The 25,877-nt window shown below is 41.1% G+C and overlaps 1 protein-coding gene across 2 annotated transcripts in view; it reads left to right on the top strand.

Moving 5' to 3' along the window:
• Positions 1–25,877, top strand: part of EBF4 (EBF family member 4) — a 100,253-nt gene that overhangs the window by 25,908 nt on the left and 48,468 nt on the right. For both annotated transcript variants that reach the window (XM_072619816.1, XM_072619815.1), the window contains exons 6-7: positions 1,414–1,487; positions 5,130–5,198. In XM_072619816.1, the coding sequence (XP_072475917.1) occupies positions 1,414–1,487; positions 5,130–5,198 (143 nt within the window). The remainder of the gene's footprint in view (positions 1–1,413; positions 1,488–5,129; positions 5,199–25,877) is intronic.

Raw genomic sequence — 25,877 nt, 5'->3', positions numbered from 1 at the left:
TGGTCTTATAGAGAAACCCATGATAGGCTACATGGTGTAATGGCTAGAGAGCTGACCTTACAACCAGAAAGACCTGGGTTTTAGTCCTGGCCTCCAACAGATACTGTCTGTGTGACCCCCAGCAAGTTGCTTAGCCTCATAACTCTCTAAGGCTGTAAGTTTCAGAGAAGGTACTGACTTGCATTATAGGAGTTTCTTCATCCAGGAGTTCCTTATGCCAAAAAAAAATCACAAGTCTAGATCATATCCCAGGCATATTCATCTTTTCCTGTGTCATGGACCCCTTTGGCAAAGTGGTGAAACCTATGGACTTCTCAGCATCATATTTTTTCAGCATAAAATAAGATGCATCAGATTACAAAGGAAACCAATTATATTGAAATACAGTTTTCAGAATATTAAAAAAACAACAGCCAAGTTCGGAAACCCCAAGGAATTCCTTTCTCTGTGGTGAAAGCGTGGGGGAGGGATCCGGATGGACGTTGATTTTTCAGTCCTTGCTACAGCTTTTCAAAAAGAAACTGTGGATGATCAAAGAGGAAACTTCCCAAACAGAAAGACCCCTGAGGAAGCAGAGAAGTGGATGACTCACAGTAGCTTCTTTTTCCCAACTATGCCCCCAAAGAGGTCCCCTCTTTCACCTTGGCTCCTCACCAGCTTTAGGTAGCTCTGGAGGTTTGCTACCCCCTGCCTTTCTCCCGAGCCCTGGCTTTGTCCCATAGCTCAAAGCAGATGCCATCAAGGCACGTTCCCAGACATCTTCCCTCCTGGGATAGTCATCACAGGTCAGAGGGTTAGAAGTGAATTCTAATAAAAAAAATAATAGTTATGTATACACATACACATATATGTATGTGTGCATGTATACACATATATGCATATGCATACATACACATTTATATATGCAGATATAGTTTGGACCTGTAATTTTATTGGCATAGGGAACTCCTAACGCCATTTACTAAATCAGATCTGTTTACCATTCTGTAATTTATAGTCTCAGGATTTCTCTGGGACAATTTAGAGTTTTAGGGTCACACAGTCGGTATGTGTCAGAGGTGAGACTTGTACTCAGTTCTTGCTGCAAGATTCCATGCTGATAACTCACTTTTCTCTTGTGCTTTAAAGTTTGCAAAGCCCTTTCCTCATAACAGTTCTACAAGGTAGTAATGCTAGTGACATCTTTATTTTACATATTGGGAAACGGAGGTTTAGAGAGTTTCATTGCCTTGCCCAACTGTTACCCAGCTAGTCAGAACTGGGATTTGAACTCAGGTCTCCTGATTCCAAATCCGGGGCTCTTTCCACTGCCTGGTTAGAAGTGGAAGTGTGGGTCCGTTATGGCTTGCTCTTCCTTTCCCCTCTTCTCCTCTCCCCTTCTGTCCAACTGGTCTGTTGCCCCTGTCCCTTCAGGCCATCGTGTACGAGGGGCAGGACAAGAACCCAGAGATGTGCCGTGTCCTCCTCACCCATGAGATCATGTGCAGGTAAGTGTCCTGAGGGGTCAAGATGGCTGGGTGGGGGAGGGACAGGGAAGACCTCACCCCAATTGGGTGCCCATGTTGGCCCCTGGGGCAGTGTAGGATGAGACTCTGCAAGGTTGAGATGGGTTTGGGAGGAGTGGTGTCCAGACCAGCTCCTCAGGCCTCAAACTCTTTTCCTCTACCTCTGGACCAGTTACCTAAGCTGTCCCTGGCCCTATGGCAGGGCTGGGGGGGTGGGGGGGGAAGGAAGAATGGGGAGGAGGGAAGGGCCTCCCGGGCACTAGCTGAGCTGGCAGGTCCCTGAGGCCCCATTAGCCAGGGCTGTTTGTGCCGCTCGAGCCGTGTTTGCGCACAGGAGAGTCATCCTGTCACCGCTAATTGAGCTGCAGGAACTTTTACTAATGAGCTGGGGCCCAAGGGAAAGGGACTCCAGAGATGGGGGGGTGGGGGAAAAGAGGAGGCAAGGAACAAGGCTGTGGGGAGTGGTGCCTAAGGACTGGGAGGGGAACGGAGAGGCAGGTGAGCAGGTGTGGTCTGGCATGGACAGAGCAATAGGTCATTCTAACCTAGACCTAGGTAGGGGTCGGGGTGCAGAGTGGGGCTCCTTTCCTTCCTATCTTTGCTTCTCAAAGACCTAGCCACCCCAACTCTGCCCTTAGCTATATAGTGAGGATTCAAGATTTAGAGCTGAAAGGGACCTCAGAGGTCAGGTCTTCCTGGGCAAGCTCTTCCAGCGCAGGCATCACCTCAGCAACATCTCTGACAGGTGGTCTTCCAGACTTTAGTGTGAACACTTCCATTGGCAGAAAGCTCATTACTTCATAAAGCAGCTGGCCCAATTGTTGGACAGCTCCAATTGTTAGAGGGTTCTTTGTTATTCCGAGCCAAAAATCTGTTTTCCTGGAACTCCCCCACCCTCATTGTTCCAAGTTCTGTGCTCTAGTTTCAGCCACATAGAATAGGTCTATTCCCAGAGGTCGTTGCTTAAAGCAAACCCAACATATTGAAATCTGTTTTTTACATACAAGTTCAATTATGGGGTATTCTTCATGTTAAATAAGAATTCACAATAATATCCCTTTAAAAAAGGGCATGCTCCCCCAGGACATGGGAAAGAGAATTGCATTTAGAAATATTTGATTTACACCAAGCGAGTGAATAAACATTTCAAAAATACATTTATTGTGCAAATTGAAGCAACCAATAGATGGCCTTGGACAGGATCCTTCCAGGCATGGATGGACACAAAATGGGCTTGCAATGCTTACAATGTTTTCTGTCCCCTCCCCTCTCAGCTCTGGGGAGGGAAAGGGCAGAGGGAGACAGACATTTGACTCTTTCCCAAGACTAGCTCTGTGCACACCAAGTCAAAAGGAAGTGTATTTCAGGGCTGTGGTAGAAAGATAGAGATCCTTCTCTCACCTCCAGGAAAGGAAAAGCTGGGCATAGTGGGAGCGCCCTTGCTTCTCTTGGGTCTCTTGGGAATCAAGGTTAGGTAGTTTCTTTCCAGAGCACCAAGGATCCACCTTTTCCAATGAGCTGTCTGCTGGCTGGGAGGGAGCCCTGTCTAAGTGTGTTCCTAGGCTGATGCACAATATAGCTTTTGACAGAGCTCCAGAATGTACTTTTTGATCTTTAAACTGGAGTCAGTGGGAAATTATGCACGTATTTATTTTACCCACAGTTTCCTAGAATTCTTTTAAAATTCAGTTTTATTTTCAACATTTGCTTCTTCTCACCCCCTGCTAAGAAAGCAAGGAAAACAAAGCCCCAGTTATAGTTTCATGTAATTCTAAAATCCCAAAGTTGGAAGGGATATCCAACCCATAAGTGGGCAGGAATTTATTTCATAAATATGGAGAGACTAGTGATGACTCCTGGCCTTTTTGTTCTCTGTTTCTTTTCTGTTCCCCTGATCCTAGCTGTAGCTTTTCTGAGTATCTGTGGGGATCCACTATTTCTGTATCCCTACCTATTTCTCCAGCTTTGAGGAAGAATGAAAGACAGGGATCCTAGCCTGAGGGAAATGCAATCCCCCTCCTTCCTTCCCTCAGTTCTTGTACCCTTCTCACTTTTCTTTTACAAATGAAACTAGGGTGGGGTGATCAGGGCTTTGTCCAGTGTACCAAGTTTAGAGGGCAGTAAAGTTAGAGGACCCCCATGGCATTTGCAGTCCCTTAAGAGTGTGGGAACAACAACAGATCTTAGCACATATTTAGCAATAATAATTAGTTAAAATCAGAAGCTACCAAATGGCAGACTGGGGTGAGTGCTTCCTTCACCTTGTCTGGGGGTCAGTGTGTTCCCCACACACAAGGTGGTCTCCTCCATTCCTCTTCCCATCTCCTTGGCCCCCATGAAGGCCTGTTTCATACTGCTTGCCTCAAGTACAGTTTGTGATACTTTTTCTGGGTAAAACAATTCCCATAGTGACAGACTTCTTCCTCTTTCTTCCCTTATCCTCCTGATACCTATTCTTGCCTTTTCCCTTGCCTCACTTTCTTTCTCTCCCCTTTCCCACTGTCTTTCCTAACTTCTATGTCCTCTCTTTTCTTCTCCCACTCTATTTTACTCTCCTTACTTCTCAGGAGGGGAATAATATCAAGAGACAGCTGGTGGCCCAGTGGAGGGAGCACTCCATGTGGAGTTAGGAAGGCATGAACTTTTACTAGCTGTGTGACCCTGGATAAGTCACTTAACCTCTGTCTACCTAGGTTTCCTCAGGGGTAGAATGGGAATAACAATAACACCTATTCCTGGGGTTGTTGGGAGGATCAAATGAGATAATATTTGTAAAGCACGTTATAATTCTCAAAATGCCATATATGTGTTAACTGTAATTATTATTAATTTCCTAACTTTAAGTCTTAATTAAGTCCTAATTAGACTTACATAACAGTAGAATGAAGGGACAGCTATTTGGTACAGTGGATAGAACTCCAGGCCTGAAGTCAGGAAGACTCATCTACCTGAGTTCAAATCTGGTCTCAGACACTTCCTAGCTGTGTGACCCTGGGCAAGTCACTTCACCCTGTTTGCCTCAGTTTCCTCATCTTTAAAATGAACTGGAGAAGGAAATGGCAAACTTTTTCAGTATCTCTCCCAAGAAAACCCCAAATGGGGTCAGGAAGAATCAGACATGACTGAAATGACCGAACAGCAGCAGTTCTGAAATGGGTTCCTTTGATAAGTAACTAGCTCAGTGGAGGTCTTTAAAGGGAAACTGAGTGACCATTGGAGAGGGTGTTACAAGAAAAGTTCCTGATTTAGGATTATGGATTTGAAAGGATCTTGAAAGGTTATCTAGTACAAACTCCATCACTTCATAAATGGTAAAAATGAGATTTAAGTAACTTGTCCAAGGTAAGTATCAGAGATAGGCAGAGATTGAACTAGAGCCATAGGATCATAGATTTAGAGATTAAAGGGACTTAGAGGCATTTGACTTCCCACCTTTCCATTTTATAGGTGAGGAAACTGAGGCACTAAGAGGTTAAGTGACATTTTAGATCACACAGTTTGTCCATGACTGACATGGGAACTAAACCCATATCCTCCTGATTCCAAGTCAAGGGCCTTTGCTCTTACACAATGATGCCTCTAAAAGGTCACTTCTGGCTCTACAACTCTGTTCTCTCCTTACAGCCGCTGCTGTGACAAGAAGAGTTGTGGCAACCGAAACGAGACACCGTCTGACCCTGTCATTATAGACAGGTAGAGAGAGGGTCCTGGGGGTTTGGGGAAGAATGTGTGTATTTCTGTGTACATGTATGGGTGTTCATGTGTGTGCATGTGAATATGTGGATGTGTACAGGTGTTCATGTGTGCACTTGTGTGTTTGTGACTTTATATATGTGTAGACATGAATGTGTGTTCATATGTGTTTTTGAGAGTATATGTATAGGTGGACATGTATAGGTGGACATGTATGGGTGTTTGTGCGTATGAGTATATGTACTTGTGGACATATATGGGTGTTTGTGTGTATGCTTGTGTGTTTTTTGTGCATGTGTGTGCGTATATAGGAAAATAAGTGTGTTGGTTATGGGCACCAGAATGAGGAGGGGAATCTGTTTTGTTGTGGGTGATTTTTTGCTGGGGAGGAAATTGTGTTTGGGGAGGAAAGACACTGTGATGGGGGGAGGAAGCTATGTAACGGGAAGGAGGAAGACATGTCATGGGGAAAAAAACTGTGTGATGAAATTGAGGGAAGGGGAGACTAGAGGAAGGATGTGCTCTCAGAGAGTTTATAAGGACTGAGCCAACACAAAACTCAGAGGCAAAATGATAATGGGACATCAAAAATTAGTCACTCCAAGAGACTGAGTAATGGCTAACACATGTGCCCCCTACTGTGAGAAACTGCAGAATAGCAAATTTTTCTGGGCTGAGTTTGCTTCATAAAGGATCGATTACATGGAATCATATGCTTAGCCTGTGAACTCCAGGGAGTGCTGTTGGTAGAGCCTAGGGGTTAGTGAAGAAAGGCTAACAGGAAGGCCTTACCCAAGGAAGGGGGCAGCTTATCCTAGGCAAGGGAAACTGCCTAGTCAGGGCTCTAAAATTGGGGTGAATGGGAGGGACTTTGCTTTGATGGAGCAAGAAATTTGAATTTAGTATTGAAGCAGAAGAAGACTAAGTACAAACTGAGAATTTGAGACATTTACCTAGACAACTGTGGGGTAATGGAGAAAAAACTAGACCAGGAATGAGAAGACCTGAGTGCTGATTTACGATCCCACTTGCTATCTGTGTGACTTTGGGCACATACATCTCTGGGAGCCTCAGTTTCCTCCTATGTAAAATGGAGATAACATCTGCTTGCCTAACCTACCTCACAGGTTATTTGTGGGAGTCAACAATTTCATGCCCTAATTGGATAAGTAATAAAATGGTTCAATGGCTTAAGATTGTCTGTTCACAATTTGAAAAAAGAATTAAAAGCATGGGCAGCTGGTATAACTTGGTTCATTTAGTCACTCTAATATTTTTGTTATTATTATTTTATTATTAAGTGCTTAGTGCTATTGGAAATAAAAGTTTAGTGAGGATACATGTTCTCCTGGGACTTACAGTGTAAGATGACATAAGCATAGATAACTGTACAAAATAATATATGATAATTGCATCAGAGGTGTGCCAAAGAAAAAGAAGCAAACAAACCCAGTGCTATGTAAGTTCTGAGAATGAAGGTTATTACAGACCCCTGGGATCAGCAAAGGTTTTATGAATGAATGGATGAGTGAAGAAAGAATAACTGAAAAAAATTTTATCCACTGCTTACTATGTGCTAGGCATCGTGCTAAGTGATGGAGAAACAAAAACAAGCAATCTCTGTCCTTGCACTCAAGGAGTTTACATTATAATAAAGGAAGAGAACCCAAATAGGGGAGTTGGATTGGGAAAGTGAGGGACTGGGTACCAGTTCCAGTGGAAGGAAGAGAAAGCCAGAGTTTAGAGATGGACAGGAAGTTTGGGACCCACTAAAATAAGTTTGAACTCACCAATCAGAACCTAAGCTCATATGCTTTCAGGGATTTTCATGTCTAATTGATGTCATGTTCCTCGCCTTCTCAGTGGGTGGGAGAGAGACTGAAGAGAAGGAGAGAATCTGGAACTCAAAAATTTTTTTCAAATAATGTTAAAAATAAATAATAAACTTAAAAAACCCCTAGGGTCATAAGGACAAAAGTTTTAAGTTTCAGTGAAGGGTGAGGAGGAGAGAAGAAGGCTGTAATATAGGCAGGATAGCTTGAAGATACCTAGAAAATGGCATGGTAGGCCTTGGACTGGGCAAAATAAGGCTCACTAGTCAGAACTCAGAGGTCTTTATGGAACAGATGGCATTTGAGTAGGCCTTTAAAGAATGGGTAAGAATTCACTGAGCAAATAGATGGAGAGATGTAGTAGCTAAACTTCTGTAGGTGACTTTTGAAAGATACTGGGGAATGTGAAAGGGGTACCATGAAAGTAGGGAAAGGCAGATGGCATCCTAATTTTCAAAAGAGAGAGGGTGAAGTCTGCAAACTATAGGCTGATGAGCTTGACTTCGATTCTTAGCAAAATGCTAAAATGTTATTAAAGGGATGGTGTCTAAGAGTTTAGAAAGGAAAGCAGTGTGTCTTCATGGCTTCAACAAAACAGGTCATGCCAACCAATCTTGATCCCAGGGGACAGATGATGAAACAGACTTTCCTCTCAGAAGAGCAGAGAGAAGAGTGTGGGTATAGAATGTCACATATACTGTGATACATAGTAGCTATGATTTTACTTTTGCTACCAGGAGAGTTTGGGGTCAGAATGGGGGCAGCAGCGTTAACTGGTATGAAAAACACAAGGCAACATTAAAATCTTTACAAATGCCAGATTAACCTAATTTCCTTTTTTTTTTTTTGGCAAAGTTACTAGATTAGGGAATAAACAACCCTAATATGTATATAGATTTAAAGTCTACAAATCCCTTTATGTATGAGACAGGTATTCTAGAAATGATTATGCCCATTTTATCACTTAATCTCTCTCAGCCTCAGTTTCCTGATCTGTACAATGAGGATAAATGCACTTATATCCTCCAGGGTCATTGAAATAACATGTCAGATACTTTGCCAGCCTTACAGTACTGCATAAATACTAACTATCATTATTGTTAATGTTTTCATTTTCACTTAGAGAGACATAGTGTCCAGAGTGAGGCAGGGCTGTATTCGGCTCTGGTATCTCATTCACTTATGGGCATTGTATCCCAGGAAGCACATTGACAAGCTGAGGAATTTACATAAATGGGGGATTAGAATGTTGAGGGGACTTGAAACCATGCCAAGCATGAACTGAAAGAATTGAGGGTACCCAGCCTGGAGAAGAGATGATTTAGGAGGATGGGGGAGCAGGTGTGTGGAAGGAGGGTTATTCTGCTTGCCCCAGAAGGCAGCGAGAGGAGTAATGGGTGGAAATGGGAGATAGGCAGATTTCAGCTCTGTAGAGAGGGAAACTTACCAACAGTTAGGGTGGAAAAGGCTGCCACAAGAAGTGAGGGGTTTCTCCTATCCTACAGGTCTCCTCATGGAGGCTGGATGAACACTTACCAGGGCTTCTGCAGATTGGCATTCTTGTTCAGCTATGAATTAGACTAGGACCCAGGGGTGGGGAACCTGCTGCTTTAAGGTCACATATGGCCCTCTAGGTCCTCAGGTGTGACCTTTTGACTGAATTCAACTTCACAAAACAAATCCCCTTAATAAAAGGATTTATTCTCTAAAACTACAAAAGGATTTGGATTTGTTTTGTAAAGTTCGAATTTAGTCAAAGGACCTTGAAGATCTAGAGGACCATGTGTGTCCTTGAGGCTGAAGTTTTCCCACCCCTGGCTTTCAGGTCTGCCCCTTCCAGCTCTGGAGGAGGTGTTTATTAAACACCTTCTATGTACCAGGCATCGTGCTCAGGGCTTTACAAATATTATCTCATTGGATCCTCCCAACAACTCTTGGAGGTAGGTGCTGTTATTATCCCTGTTTTACAGTTAAGGAGTTATGTGACTTGCTCTGGGTTACACAACTAACAAGTGTCTGAGGTTGGATTTTGTCTCAGGTCTTCCTGACTCCGGGTCTAGCTCTACCTACCCCAGAGTCTCCCTGCCTCCCTGCCTCTGAGAGACTGAAATGAGATGCTGCTTGTGAAAACTAATAAGCATTATGAATGAAGAAATCATTATATACACTATCCATAATAATAAGGAATTGACAGAATCACAGAAACTCTGTCAGAAGAGACTTCAGTCTAACTCATATCTGAATAGGAGTCCTTTTGTAGCCTTTCTCCCCATCCTCTGCTTAAAGACCTCCTGACATCAGGGTCAGCTGTTCCACTTTAGGATTGCTCATATTCTTAGGATTTTTCCTCAATTTGGAGCTAAAATCTGCTTCCATACAACTCATTACCTCTTGCATTGTCTAGTTCTGTCCTCTGAGGTTGAACAAAGCAAGTCTAATTCCTCTTTCACACCAGAGCCTTTTGGGGGCTTGAAGATAGTTGTCATAGCTGTCTCACCCCTTTCCTCCAGATTTTTTCTTCTCTAGGCTAATTCATGGCTCAGAAGGTCATAGATCTAGGGCTGGAAGAGACCTTAGGTTTCATTTTCTTCAGAAACCCCAAAAAGATACAACAAAAAAAGGAAATCAGGTTTATCTGGCATGAACTATTCTTTCAGAAGCTGTCCTGGCTTTGGGGGAATCATTTCCCCTTTCTAAATGTTGCTTAATTAGGTCTTTATTAGTAGATTCTATTTTGGGGATTAAGTGACTTGCCCAGGGTCACACAGCTAGTAAGTGTCTAAGAGTGGATTTGAACTCAGATCTTTATCCACTGTACCACCTAGCTGCCTTGAAGGTTCTAATCTAGAATTTTGCTGAAATCAAAACCAGTGCAGAAGCTTATAGTTAAAAATGGAACCCCTTTCTCTTTCATTGGAAAGTATGTCAACATCTGCCTTTCTTTAATCATTAAGCAATCCTTCCTATTCTCCAGTATTTTTCAAAGATTATTGATAATGGCTCTGCAGTCAGATCTGTCATCCCTCTCAGTGCCCTGCAAAATAGTTCACTTGGGCCTGGTGACTTGAACTCTCTGAGGGCAGCTAGATGCTCTCTTATAATCTTCCTGCCCATTGTGGTCTTCAACATCCTGGGTTTTTGTTGTTTTTCCGAGGCAATCAGGGTTAAGTGCCTTGCCCAGAGTCATACGGCTAGTGTCAAGTGTCTGAAGCTGGATTTGAACTCAGGTGCTCCAGGGCTGGTGCTCTACCCACTGCTCCACCTAGCTGTCCCTTCAATATCCTGTTAACTATTTTTGTTCTATCCCTCCCAGGCTAAAAGATTATTCTCTTTGATAGCAACATAAAAGAACTTAGTAGTTCTGCCTTCTCTCCATGGCCTGCTGATATTAACCTGTCTACCTTGAACATCAGATCTGACCCTTCCACGCTCAGATCTCTCTAATCCATCCTCCATATAACTGCTAAAGTGATTTTCCCTTAAACACACGTCTGACCGTGTCACTCCTTTCATTATTCCCTCTAGGATCAAATATAAACTCTCCTATCTGGCATATAAAGTGCTTCATAACTAGACTCCAACCCATCTTTTTAGCTTTATTATATATCATTCCCCTTCATGCATTCCACAGTACAGCCAGTTTCTTACATGTCAGTCCCTCTCCCATCTGCTTGCCTTTGCACAGGCTGTCTGCCCCCTCCCTGCTCCAAGCCCATCCCCCTACTTAGATTGTTCTCCCTCCTCCCCTTGCCTCTTAGAGTCCCTAATTTTCTTCAAATTTCAGTTTGTGACACTTTCTACCTGAAAGTCTTTCTTGGATTCCCTGGTGACTAGTATCTCCCCTTTCCCCCCTCCAATTACTTTGTATATAGTTTGTATAAATTAGAAGCCACTAGGTGGCGTTGTACTGGATAGAGTGCTGAGTCTGTAGTCAGGAATGACAGATGAGGGCTCTGAGTTCGAATGCAGCCTCAACCATTTACCAGCTGTATAACCTTGGGCAAATCACTTACCCTCCTTTTACATCAGTTTACTAACCTGTAAAATGGGGATGATAATAATAGCACCTATCTCACGATCAAATGAGATAAAATTTATAAAGTGTTTTGCATGGTACCTGGCACATAGTAGGTGTTTCATGAATTCTTGTGCCTTCCTTTCTGTATATACTTATATGCATATGCATCCTCTCCCCAATATCATAAACTCCTTGAGGACATGGCCTGTTTCTCAGTTTTATCTTTGTAACCCAGATGCTCAGCATATTAGTAGGTGCTCAGTAAATCAAGAGATTGATGGCACTTAGCTATGAGACCACTAAGACTTAAAGTGGGTTTTTATCTTTCTTAGCATTCATTGCCAGCTTTAGCTCATTTTAAGTTTTTGTCTTTTTTTTTATCCTTACATGACTTTGAAACTGTTTTGCATTCATCCTTCATTACCTGCCCTTGATTCCATTTTCTACATCAAAAAATGTAATTTGGTCAATGAATTCCCTCTGTATAAATCCCCCTTGGTCTATTGAGGCAGATCATCCTTTTCCTCCTCACTGAAATTTCATGTTTCCATTGTCACACTTCCATTTCTGAGGACTGCCCATCTCTTCTGGACTGACTCTTCTTGAATATTAGCCCATGAAATCCTGTCCTTTCTCTGAACTCTTTGAAAGATTCCCACCTAAAATAGAGGCTATTACCTCCTCGTCCTGAATACTTTCTCTTCCTCGACCACTCATGACTCTCTTCTCTCCTGTTTCTCTTTCTACCTGTCTCACTGTTCCTTCTCAGACTTCTTTGCAGGATGATCATTCATGTTTCTTGAACCCTATGTATGGATATGCCTGGGGTTTTTGTCATGGGGTCTCTTTTCTATCACCATTTTCTCTCGATGACCTCATTCTCTCTCAGGGGTTAAATTGGCTAGCACCACTATGCAGGTGATTCCCAGATATACATGTGTAGCCCTCATCTGTCTCCTGAACTTTGGTCCCATATCACCACCTGCCTTTTGGAACTCACTTCAAACTCAACATGTCCAAAATGGAACTCATTATCTGTTCCCACTAAACTCTCCCTTCTCTCAACCATCTCTCCAGGCAGGCAAGTTCAAAAATTGAGAGTCCTTTTGGATTCTTTGCTCTCCTTTACCCCATATGTCTACTTTCAGGTCAAGTCAACACACATTTATTAAGCCTTATTATGTACCAGGCACTGTGATAAGCACTGTAGATGCAAAAATAATCCCTGATCTCAAGGAGCTCCCAATCTAATGGCAGTGACTGCTATATACAAAAAAGATGTATATAAGAAAAGCTGGAGATAATCTCAGAGGGAAGTCTGGCATCAAAGGGGATCAAGAAAGGCTTCTTGCAAAAAGTAGTGACACAGTGGATAGAACACTGGCCCTGGAGTCAGGAGGACCTCAGTTCAAATCTGGCATCAAAAACTTAATAGCTGTGAAACTTTGTTTGCCTCAGTTTCCTCATTTGTAAAATGACCTAGAGAAGGAATTGGCAAACTATTCTAGCATCTTTGCCAAGGAAACCCTAAATAGAGTCAAGAAGAGTCAGACATGACTGAAACAACTCAAAAACCAACAACAGCTCTTACAGAAGGCGGAATTTTATCTGGGACCTCAAGGGAGTCAGGGAAGCCAGGAAATGGAGATGAGAAGGAAGAATTTCAGGGGAATACCTACTGAAAATGCATGGAGTCTGAAGATGAAGTGTCTTGTTCAAGGAATAGCAATGACGCTGGTTTCACTGGAGTATGTGGAGGGAAGTAAGATGTAAGAAGACTGGAAATGTAGGAAGGGGTCAGGTTATGAAAGCCTTTTAAAACCAGAGAATTTTATATTTGATCTGGAGGTAGTAGGATCCATGGGAATTGATTGATTGTTGAACATGATCAGATTCACACTTTAGGAAGATTAGTTTGTCAGATGACTAAAGGATGGAAAAGAGTGGGAAGAGATGTAGGGCAGGAAGACCAATAGGAGGGATATTGCAATAGACCAGGCATGAGGGGATTAGGGCCTGGACCAAGGTGGTGGCAGTATCTGAGGAGAGAAGGGGATATATACAATAGGTGTTACAATGGTAGAATTGACAAGATTTGATGTAGAGGGGATGGTGAGAGAGTAAGGAGTCAAGGATGACTGGGAGGATGGTGGTGTCCTGAATGGTAAGAGAGAAGGTAGGAAGGGGGAGGTTTTGAGATATTTTCAATTCTACCTCCACAATATCTGTCTTCTTCCTACTTACACACAACCACTTGAGTCCAGTCCTTTGTCATCACTGGCATGAACTTCTAGAATAGCCCCCTAATTGGTTTCCTTCTCCCCAGTATCTCTCCTCTAATCCATCCACCATCCAGCTACTAAACTGATATTCCAAAAGGGCAGATCTGATGATGTCAGTCTCCTATTCAAAAGGTTTCATTGTTTCCTTATGATAAAATACACTTTTCTCTTTCATTAAAAGTCCTTCCTTTAGAATCTCATTCCAGTGTATCTCTCCCAACCCTGCTTCATGTTACTGTCTCTCATGTAGAACCTAGAGCTGTTTAAGCAAAACCATACTACTTGCTGTTTCCTGTTCCTGATATCATTTCCCACTTTTGTGCCTCAGCATGTGTCCCTGTGCCTGGAATACTCTTCATCCTCAATCCTGCCTCTTGAAATTCCTACATTGATTCAAAACTTGGCTCAAATGTCTTCTCCTCTGGGGCCTTGCTGATCCCTGGAGTTGTTGGTCCTTTCCCTACTTTGTACGTGCTTATTGGTACCCATGTTTCCCTCTAATAGAATATTGGAGGAAGTATCAAGGGAAGGGACTCTTTCCATTTTGTCTTCGTATGTCCTTATATGTTAAGCACATTTTAAAAAATCAGACCTATGATTTCATGGATCTGGGGAATTTCAAGTATGGAAACTTCTTCCACCAATGCAGACTATACATTAATTTCTAATTTAGAATCCTAGAGAGCTGCCTGGAGTCACTGAGAGTTTAAATTGACTTGTCTGGGGTCATATAGCCAATTGATGTCAGAGGCAGCATTTGAACTAAGTCTTGATAATTCTGAGACCAGCCCTCTGTCCTTTACGCCATGCACCTCCTGCCTGGCACATGGATGCCCAATAGATGCTTACTCAATTGAATTGGATCAGATTCTTTTCCTTTTAAAAAGGAAATTTCCTTTTAAAAACCAAATCACAAATTCTAAGATGGAGAGCTCAATTCAACCCAAATTTCTTAGGGTTCCTTCTTCAGCAACCAGTTCTTTCTTACTAGTAAAAATCAGATTCAAGTTCACTCTTCCTCTTTTTTCTTCCTCTACTTTTTGAAGAATGAAGATATCCTCAAGGACAGTCAAGAATTTATTAGCTGCCCTGCTTTAAGAAGAAAGGAAGGAAGAATAGATTACAGAGAGAAGGAGTGAGAAAAAGAAGGAAGAAAGAGAAAGGAAGGAGAGAGAGAGAGAGAGAGAGAGAGAGAGAGAGAGAGAGAGAGAGAGAGAGAGAGAGAGAGAGAGAGAGAGAGAGAGAGGTAGAAGCTCCAGCAAGTATCTAGAGAGTGAGATTTCCCTCACATGCTGTATTATGCCTCTGTGTCAGGTTTTGTTCCATTTCGCATCTCATCCATCCCGTGAGTGGGATACTTTCCCACAATATTTATTCCAGTCCCCCTCCATTTGTCCTCTCTCAAATATTCTCTAGTTTAGAGTTCTTCATATGAGAATATGGTCTTAATCTCCAGAGCTTTGCCATCTTTCTTTCCATCTAATCTGCTCCTTTTGAATAAGATTTAAGCTTCTCTAACCATATTCTAGCTATGAATCAAGTCTCCTGTCTAGGGAGTTGAATTTACAGAATACCTGGGTCAAATCTTATTTCTAACATATACTAACTGTATGATCATGGGCAAGTGATTCCAGGCAACTCTTGTAAGTTACTGTTGAGTTGCTTTTCAATATTGGTGGAAGGAGTTTCCATATTGGAAATTCCCTTTACTAATGAACTTTCAGACTTGGACCCATCATCCATAGCCATTCCCTTTACTCCGTAAAGCCTTGGGTTTCATTGTTGGCCCTCTTGCTGGTTATTGTCAAATGGGAATTACAGTTCATTTTCACTGATAACTCTTCTTCCTACTTACTCTCTATTATTGGGATTGGTGGATTCCCAAGGACAGTTTTTTCCTCTATCAATTTTCATTTAAAGCCACATAGATTAGATATCCAAGGCATATACACACACATATAAAATACACACAGATGCACACACACACAAATGCACTTTTTTTTACTGGCCCTTGTTAGATACAATAGATCCTTGACCAAGGCTTATTCTTTCCATATTTTGAGCTATGATCCAAAAATCCACATCATGTCCTTGAGTACCATTTTCTTAACTAGCTATACCTGTCCCAAACCCATTTTTCTTTTCCTGCAGCCCATACTTTCTTTTGGCAGCAGCAATGAGAATATCATCTGCGCCTCTGATGTTCTGAGTTTCTTCCCCAAGATTATCATGGCTCCATCATTTGTTTTCTTATGAATCACCAGAAGTAGATGATGGTTGTCAGGACTGACAAGAGATCCTCTATCATATCTTGAACATGAGCCCTGGAGGATGGTACCTCCCTTTTGTTCTTGTCAAGTTGACATATGAACATATGATCCATCAGTGTAGATCCAACAGCTATCACTCATTCTTTTTTTCTGACCAGTCCTGAATGGCTTCTCTTCTTGTGGAACCATTTAAGTGATGCAATGGATAGAATTCTGGTCATGGAATCAGGATGACCTGAGTTCAAATCGTGCCTCAGACAGTTAATAGGTGTGTGACCCTGACCTCTTTGTACTTCAGTTTTTTCATCTGTAAAATGAGGGGAGGTTGAACTCTGTGGCTTCCAATGCTCCTTTCATTGTGGTTCAGTCATTTTTCAGTCATATCTGACTCTTCATGATCACATTGGAGTTTCTTTGGCTGAGATAGTGAAGTGGTTTGCCATTTCCTTCTCCATCTCATTTTACAGATGAGGAAACTTAGACAAACAGGGTTAAGTAACTTTCCGAAGGTCACACAGCTAGTAAGTATCAAGTATCTGAGGCCGAATCTGAACTCAGGTCTTCTTTACCCCAGGCCCGATGCTGTATCCACTGAGCCACCTAGCTGCCTCAGAAGACACCTTTCATCTCTAAATAAATCTCTGATTTTAGTTATTTCTGGGAGCATAGGAAATTTTCTCCTCAGCGGGTCCAACTCTACCCTCAGTGAGAATAGCCTCAGTCATACCTGTTGCATAGTTCCAAAGGTTCAGGTTCAATGACCTTCCTTCTTCCCTTGATTTTTTGTCACATTCTCTCCATACCTTTCCCACCCCCTCTGCACTCACTCCCCTTCCCCCACCACCTGACACATTTTAGGATTCTCTTCTTGGTTCCTTAAAGAAGCACATTTTCCCAGTTAATCCTGAGGTTGCTCCCCAACCTTTGACCTCCTCTAGTGGGTCCAGCAGCCTGCATCATTATGCACAGGTAGTGTCTGCTTAGCACTGGCACCTAGCAGCGCATGCTCTGTAGGTCCCTGGATAGTTCCTCTTGCTTTCAAAACTGCTGCATCTCAGCTCCCTGATGCTCTCATGGCTAACTGTGGCAGTAAACTGCCTGATTATTGTGTTGAGAGCTCCTGTCAGATATTTTATCTATAGTGTGTTTTCTCATCTTTTTCTGGGGGCTTTTCTTTCCTTTTCATTTATTATCTAAAACAGTGGTGTCAAAACACAAATAGAAATGGAGGTCATTAATCCATACCTGAGGATCCCTGCAGCCTGCATGTTGACTTATTCTAAAATTGTAATGTTATCAGTGTCTTATTGTATTTTTCTTTATTTTGATAAATATTTCCCAATTACACTTTAATCTGCCCCAGGTCTCGTCTGTCTTTGATACCTCTGATGTTAAGCACTAAATCTCACAGATTTCAGTTGACCAAGGAATAGGGGATCCTATAGATATTAAACTAAGGAATAAAATTATGGAAATATTGTTGAAAGAGATCATTCCAACAACTGTCTTGGGGTGACCTTAGGAGGATGCTGAAGGGTGACAGGTAGATTAGCTCCAGGATTGTGTAACAAGATATCCAAACTATCGAATCAGAGGGATACTCTTAGAATATAGAATTCAGAGTTGGAAGGGTCCTTGGTTATTATCTGGGTCTATCACTTTCTCAATGGAGAAACCTTTACTTATGGTATCCCTAAAGGATGGGCATTTAGCTGCTTCTTGAAAACCTCCAGTAATGAGGAGTTAACCCCTGCCCAAAGCAGCTCATTTCTTTTTGGGACAACTCCAGTCTCTAGGAAATTCTCTCTTCTATTAAGCTAAAGTCTGCCACCATTCAGTCAGCCAGCTTAGTTTTGCCCTTGAGCAACAGAGAATGTCTGCTCTCTTTCCTTTCTGAGTCTTTCAAATATTAGAAGTTAGCTCTTCAGTCTTCCCTTTTCTCCCTCAGGCTAAATACACTCATTTCCCTTAGCTGTTCCTTATATAACACGGTTTCCATCCTGATCACCTCTGGATGCTCTCCAGCTTGTCAATACCCATCTTAAAAAGTGATGCCCTGAACCAAATGCACCTTTGAACTGCTGTTTGCCCATCACAATACACAGAGGGACTTTCACTTTCCACAACCTGGATATGCTACTTTCATTAATGGAGCTTGGTAGTGATACTGACTTCTACTTATGTAGCTTTGACCATAATCAGGAGCCAAATCTGGTTTCTGCCTCCATAACATCTCTCACATCTGCCCCATTCTTACCACCCAGAGAGCTACCCCATCCCCACCCAGGTTCAGGCTCATCCCCTCTCACTTGTATTATTGCAATAGCTTTCTTATTGGTTTCCTTACTTCAGGTTTCTCCCATCATCCCTAATTCATCCTTAACAAAGTTGCCAAAGTGATTTTCCTAAAGCATAAGCCTTGGCCAAGTCATTCGTCTATAAATAAATAAATTTCCTCATATAAATAAATATAATTCCTCATAAATAAATAAAATCATCAGTTAACCACTTGCTCCCTATTACCTGTTGGACCAAATATAAACTTCTCTGTTTGTCATTTAAAACTCTTCACAGCCTGCCTCCAACCTTCCCATTGTACACTTTTCTCCTTCCTCACTTCCGGTTCAGCCAAATGGACTCCTTGAAAGTTCTGCATACATACGTGGCATTCCATCTCCAGTTTCTGTTCCTTTGCCCCGGATATCTCCTATGCCTGGAATACACTACCTCCTGACCCTGAGCACTTAGAATTTCTAGTTTCCTTCAAGGTACAGTTTATGTGGATCATTGAAATGAAGGCTTTCCTGATCCCATCAGCTCCTATCGTCTTCCCCTCCAAATTGCCTTCTTTCTATTTTGTTTGTTTCTAGATGCACACAGCTTGTCTTCCCTGGCTATACTGTAAACTCCTTGAGGGTAAGGATTGTCTTTCTATCCTTACCCAGAACTGAGCACAGTGCCTGGCACATAGTAGGCCCTTATAAATGTTTGTTGATTGATTCAAAGAGCTTTCACATACATTGATGCATCTTTTTTGGCAACCACTTTTGGTCAACAAAAACTCCTAGATTTGTTTTTAACATGAAAGGTTTTAAAGTCATTTCTCCCCATCCTATATTTATGCAATTGATTTTTTGGACTTAAATGCAGGGACTTCACATTTATCTCTGCTGAAATGGGCCTTGTTGATTTACACTCAGTGTTTATCAGTCAATTTAATTTTTGGTTTTTGCTTAATCATTTATCAGTCAATAATGATTTATTGACATCTACAAAAGGCACACGGTGTTTTAAGTGATGTCGGGGATTATATGTCATATAAGACAATAGGCCCTGATCTCAAGAAGAATATAATTTGGGGCAGGGGAGGGAAACCCTAGCATTTATGTAGTAATATAAGTTTTGCAACATGCAACAATACTGTGGGGTAAGTACTATTATTATCTTGATTTTATAGATAAAAATGAGGCAGGCAGGAGTTAAGTGATTTGCTCAGGGTCATATAATTAGCTACACTCTAAAGCCAGATTTGAACTCAGGTCTACTCTATTCCAAGTACAATACTCTATCCACTGTACCAACTATTTATGAATAATTGTAAGATTTGTAAGATAAGGCATAAACACAAGGCATTGTAAGACTCAAGAACAAAAGAAAAGGTGAAGGCAATACAAGAATTAAATTACTCTTAAATATAGTAATATAAGTCATCTCCCAAGGTAGTCCATGACTGATGGCTAGAGGAACTGTTTAGACCTAAGAGGAATTAAAGGGTGGAAAGTATCACTCTGGGTTGGGAGTGCTTCACAGGGGTGGTAGGGGGGGTGAAAATTTGCCCTTGAAAGGTGTATAGGATATCTACAAAGAGGGTGAAGGGAATGGAGTGAGCCAAGGAAGAACATCTGTATTAGAGGGAAGTGAAATGCCTGGCCAAGATTTAGGAGGAAGATGTATGTTGAGAGCCTCGATCCAAGCTGAGATTGATAGTTAGAATAGGACCAGGAAGAACCAGAAGGCAAGACCTTTCTCCTGGAAAGAATGGGAGGATAATACTGCTAAAATCTGCAAATCAAGAGAGCACATAGATTTGTGGTGATTTCAGTGAAGAGATGGGCGCAGAGGGAGAATGGCAGCAAGGATATTGGAGAATATGGTTCAAGCTTAAGAAAAAAAAGAGATGTACTGCTTGAAGGCTGCTCAGAAGTCTCATTTTCTTCAAAAAGAAAGGTGGAACGCCCTGGATGTGGGAAGCACCAAACAACATCACAAAAAATGAAAGTGATATCTCAAAAAGTAGGAAAGAACTGATTACTAATATAGGAGATGTAACCTTTGGTAACCTGCAGCAGATTGTCAACTAATTAGAACAAAGGTCAAAAATCAATATCAAATTAGGAGAAATAATAGCTAATATTTATATAGTGCTTACTATGTGCTCGGCACTGTGCTAAATGCTTTACAATTATTATCTCATCTGATCCTCACGATAACCCTAGGAGGTATGATTATCCCCCTTTTACAGATGAGAAAACTGAGGCAAACAGAAGTTAATTCACTTGCCTAGGGTCGCACAGAAAGGATAAAGATGAGACACTGCATGCTTGTTTTGTTTTAAACTTTCATCGATATCTTTTTTAAAAAATATATTTATCTCCCAATATATTTCTCTCTCTCTCTCTCTCTCTCTCTCTCTGTCTCTCTCTCCCAAACACACACACACACACACACACACACACACACACACAGAGCCATCTCTTACAATACAGAATACAAAAGAAAAGGGGGGGCAGTTCAATTTAACAGATCAACATGCAAAATAAGTCTGACAGTATATGCTCTGTTCAGCTCCCTAATCACCCTATCTCTGCAAAGAAGGGAGGGAGGTCCATCCTTATATTTCTTCTTCATTGCTGTGCTTAACGTTCTTTTCATCTATATTGTACCCATTGTGAATATAGTTTTCCTGGTTCTACTTGCTTCACTTTATATATCTGTTCCTATGAGTCTTCCAGTGCTTCCCTGTATTCTTCCTATGCATAAACTCTTTTTTTCATAAATCCTTAAAACAGAAATATTCCCTTGTGTTACAGTTTTTTTTAGCCATTTTCCAATCTACAGTCATCTACTTTGTTTCTAGTTCTTTGCTACTACAAAAAGAGCTGCCATAAATATTTTGGCAGATATTGGACATTTCCTTCTATTTTTTTACTTCCTTGGGTGAATATAGCTAATTTGTATGTAATTATAAAAGCTTCAGTCTAACCTATCCAAATGAGTTGTTGATGTTAAAACATGGGAAATGGAAAAAGACAAAAATTCTGACCTTGATTATCATCATTTCCTATAGAAGTTTAACTGACGTGAACAGTTGCTACAACAAGGAGGCCAAAGGGTCCTAAAGAATACCTTAGCCAGAAATTACTTTAGCTCCCTGCTGAATCAAGAGATATGGCAGCTTAGGGGAGCACTGATTCAGAATACAAGCTCATCTGTGAAATACTTCAGAAGAGGATAGTGGAAAATTATGAGGATTACTGGTCCATAAAATAGTGAAAAATAGTAGAGGTAAAAATGTTCCACCTAAGTTATGTCATCCCCAAAGTGTACATATATTAAACTATCAGGGGGAAAACAAATAAATAAAAAATGGAACTGATTGGTCAGTTTCTATAACAATCTATTTTCATCTCAAGAATTATGAAACCACCATAATTTGACATTTCATACTTTGCTCTCTGATATGCTTAAAATAGTATAGTAGCAGTAGCAATAATGTTTAAGGACACAAAATTGGGAAAAATGGATAGACCAGATGAAGTCACAGATGAAATATATGCTGAGGTAACAGTCTTGAAAGTCTTAAGATAATGTTGTATAAGATATCTTAGAAAGGAGAAGATACCTAAAGAATGGAAAAATCATGGAAAATATTATTACCCCCAAAACGTTATTGAGAAGACATCAATGTGTTTATCCATATGCCTACTTTTTATCATCTTTAACAGATTTTTTGTAAGAATGATCTATACACATATTAAAAGTGGTCTTGAGAAAAATACGAGGAGTGAAGAGGCAGAGTTTTACAAATGATTTTGAATAGCAAGTCACAATTTTTACAGTGACAGAATTGATCAAAGGTGCAGAAAATACAAGATCCTGATGTTTATTATCTTTTTTGATTTCAAAAAAGCATTTGATTCTGTTGGACAAAGCACAGCCTTAAAGTCTCCTCTCCAGCAAGAAGTCTCTCATATATATGTTAAAGTCATGTAAAATTCCTTGATAAATTCAACTATTTGAGGTTTCAGTGACCCCTGATCATTCATGTTAAGCAAGTCATAAAATAGGGAGCTGTATACTAACTCAAAATCTTTCCCACTGTTATAGAGGATACTCTTTGCAAGGTTCAGTTGGAAAGAGGGCATATAGGTGAGGTTTTCCAGATGTTCCCGTTTCTGGATCATTTTGTGCTGATTGTATCAAGTCTCTTTGGAGGGCCTCCTCAGTAAAATTCATGATTATTCAGGAGAGCTATCTAACAATCCAAATAGGAAAAAACAAGTGGATGAAAAATGCCTGTTGTTCAGACAATGATGTCCAATCCATTGATTTATTATATGTATCTTTTCATAGATACTGCAGATGGACATTGAGCTCAGCCAAGAATTGAATAAGAGGAGAAAGGAGTGAATTGCATTCGGGAAATGGCTAAATACCTTCTATAATACCAGGCTGTTTCTAAAAAAGAAAACCAAATTTTAAAACAACATTATTCTCCCAGTGATGCTGCATATTTGTAAATCCTGGGATACCACAGTTTCCAAAGAATCAAAACTGACCTATAGGGCGATAATGAGGTGATTGTGGACATAAGCAGTCTATAGTATATTTTCACAAGTGGCCTTTGTGTAAGAAGGAGCTTAAGTGATCATCCAGGGAAAATGTGATTAGAAAGGGAGGTGAGCCAGTTATGTATCCAATGAGGAATAAGAGAGCTGCAGCAGTCCCCTCCAAATGTAAAAGAAAAAGAAAAAAACAAACAAAAAACTGAAAGAAGGCCTTCAGGTCATTAGCTAAATTTTCTATGGAGGATCTGTGAGAGATCATGAACTAGAATTAAATGGAGGTGTGGATAGACTGCTGCACCAATGGAAAAAATATGTTTATTGAGAAGAACAAAGGAGATCCATTGAGATATGGAGTGTGTGATGATAGCCAGACATTTAGATGTGGACAGAATTCAGATCAGAGGTTGGGGCCAAATATTTAGAACTGGGAGTCATGCAAAAAGGATCCTTAGGAATATAGAGAGACATGATCAAAGACTTGAAAACTGAGCTCTGAGGAATGGGGAAGAGGAAAAATAAAGATCAAGGAAAACAGAAAGATCAGGTGGTCAGAAAGGGAAGAGAAAAGACAATATGACACAATGCCATAAGAACGAAGAGGAGAGAAAAAAAGATGTGGTCAATGATGCCAAAGGCTGAAGAGTGGGCAAGAAGGATGAATGATGAGAAAAGACCAGCGAAGCTGACTATAAAGAGGACACTGACCCTGGAGAGAGCAGCTTCAGTTTAGGTGCAAGGACCGAAGCTAGATTGTAAAGGATTAAGGAGAAGCAGATGGTAAAACATAGAGGTAGCAGGTATTGACTCTTTTGTTGAGAATATTTGGCAATGAAAGGGATGGGAAAAATAGAATATTAATTACAGCAAGGTTAATTGTAAGTGTCTTAATGCAAAGGTAGATCTACTTTCCACATTAGCAATTGCCTGTTGGACATCTTTGACTGGCTGTCCCATTGGCAGTTCAAACTTAGCCTACCCAAAATGAAACCCTTCCTCCAAATTTCCTTCTGTTAAGGGCACTACCATCCTTCTCACCACCCAGATTTGAAGCCCTTAATTTCTCCCCATTTCCAATCAGCTTGTCCATTCTACATCTACACTATATCTTTTATCAATTCTTTTCTCCACTCAAATGGCCACCACTTTGTTTTACACCATTTTCAAAGTGCCTTTCTCCGTTCTCTCATTTAGATTGTTGCAATAGTTTTTTAAATTGGAATCCCAGCTTCTTGTTTCTCTAGTCTTTAATCCATCCTGCATACAGTTAAAAAAAATAATGGGTTTTTACACAGTTAGTTAGGTTGGTTCTTAGACATAAAACAATCTAGCATCATTGGGTTCACCCCCAAAGCTTTTCCAGTTTGACAGGAACTGCCAAGGCAGAAACAAGAGTGAATCCCTCTTCTCCCAAGATTCTCCTTGAAGAACCTCCATTTTTTGCCCAATATTTGACCATGAATATGAATTCAGTATATATATATATGGTCACCTAAGATCCCTAGGAATGACAGTACTCTTCACAGACCACCAATCCTGCTTTTGGCCTGACCCCTCACCACAAATGTCTGGGGGGAATTACCCCTGTGGAGACATATCTCCCCCATCCTTGCCATCACCAGTGACAATAGACCAACTGTCACCAATGGGCAGGCAAGCTAGCCAAGTTGCCCTGAGGGTCAGAGAAGGTGGGCCATGCTGCCATCACTACCACCATCTCCCTTCACTCCTTTGTGAAAGTCCCTAAGAACTTCAGAAATACCAGACCCTCTCAAGTCTTCATCCCTGCTTTTACTCTGGGCCCCACAACCATCTTCCAAGTGAATAGAGACCTGTCCCAACTTCTGTCTCTGCAAATGCCACTACCTTGACTTCTCAGCACTCACAGCTACCAAAGACCAAGAAAAGGAAGTTTTGTCTCCAGAATTCTTGGCACTGCCAAAAAAGTTTGACATCAGAAAGGGATATGGTTTTATCAAAGGAAATGACATCAAAGAAGATATATTACCATCTACCTTGTAATTGCACCTTAAAGACTAATGGTCTTTTTTATCTAACTTGTAGCCAAAATCTATGTGTTGACTCCCTCTGTTCGAAGATCAGTTTGTTTATCCCAGTGTCTAGCTCAGTGCTTGCATATAGTACAGAGTAAGCACTTAAATGTTTTATCATTCACTCATCTATTTGCTCATATAAAATAATAAGTGCTGAATAAATTTTTTAAAAGTTGTGTAGCTCAAGTCTATATTGACAGAAAAGTAGTTCACATATCCAAGCTTACCTCCTACAAATCTATACCACAGAATCTCTGCTTCATTTATGCTCACTGTCCCAGGCCCACAATGATGATACATGTATTGAGGAACTTTGTCAGAGGACTACTTGTCCAGCTGTCTGTGATGGTTTGGTCTATATGTATTTTCATCCACTTTAGGTATCCAGTATGGTTTATTGGATGGAATTCTCTTGCTTTAGATTGCTGAGAAAGCTTTGTATCATTCAGGGATTCTGTGATGTTAGTATGCTGTTATCTGTGAATAGAAATTTTTGAAAAGCTTTCTGTCAGTAGAGAATCAAAAAGTCCTATTCTGATATCCCACTGTGGTATAAAGATGACTCCAAGTTTTTCAAGACTATGGTATCAGCACTGGCGGGTCTGGCCAAATTAGAGTAACTTTGAGGGTGAGCCCAGCAATGCTAGATTGTCTCATGTGAAGATCAAGCTAGCTAAATGTGGAGAAGGTCATCACCAGAAGTGGGAGCCCCCTAACAAATCAAAAGCTGAATGAACAGCCTTCCACTGGTGGTCCTCAAGCAGAGGCAACGTGACCCTTTGTAGGATGGGTTGTGGGTAGGAGCTAGACTAAATGACCTCTTAGTTTCCCTTCAATTTGGAGAGTCCATAATTCTGATCCTGGCTAGAGGGGTTGGAGGGACAGGGTGGTGGTGGAATGGAGGGTAGAGTGTGTTCCTGGAGTGATCGTGTAACTTCATGTGTCAGTGTCCTCTCCTCAGCGTTGTCCAGCTTCTGATCCTCTGAAGGAAATGGAGTAATAGAAGAAGATGGTCAGGATGATGCAATAAATAAGGCTTGGGCAAGAAGAAAGGGTATAGGTTTGCGTCTTGCTCTTGTAGTCATGTTAGACCTTTCTTCCCCTCCAGGTCAGGGCTGTATTTTTCATTAGGCTTAGTGCCCAGGGTCTATGAAAATCATTTTGACCATAAAAATTCATATAATTAGAAGCTATTACAAAGACCTCTACCTGAGTCAGATTAACAAGCATTTATTGAGTTCCTGAAATAAATATATGCCAGGCACTGTGCTAAGCACTAGGGATACAGAGAAAAGCAAAACAAAAAAATTCCTGTTCTCACAGAGTTCATAGTCCAATAGGAAGACAATATACCAACAAATGTGTACAGATGAGCTAC

The sequence above is a fragment of the Notamacropus eugenii genome, chromosome 6, assembly GCF_028372415.1.
Source record: "Notamacropus eugenii isolate mMacEug1 chromosome 6, mMacEug1.pri_v2, whole genome shotgun sequence".
Classification (NCBI taxonomy): Eukaryota; Metazoa; Chordata; class Mammalia; order Diprotodontia; family Macropodidae; genus Notamacropus; species Notamacropus eugenii.
The sequence above is the reverse complement of the archived record's forward strand: the minus strand, read 5'-3'. Positions and strand labels throughout refer to the sequence as shown.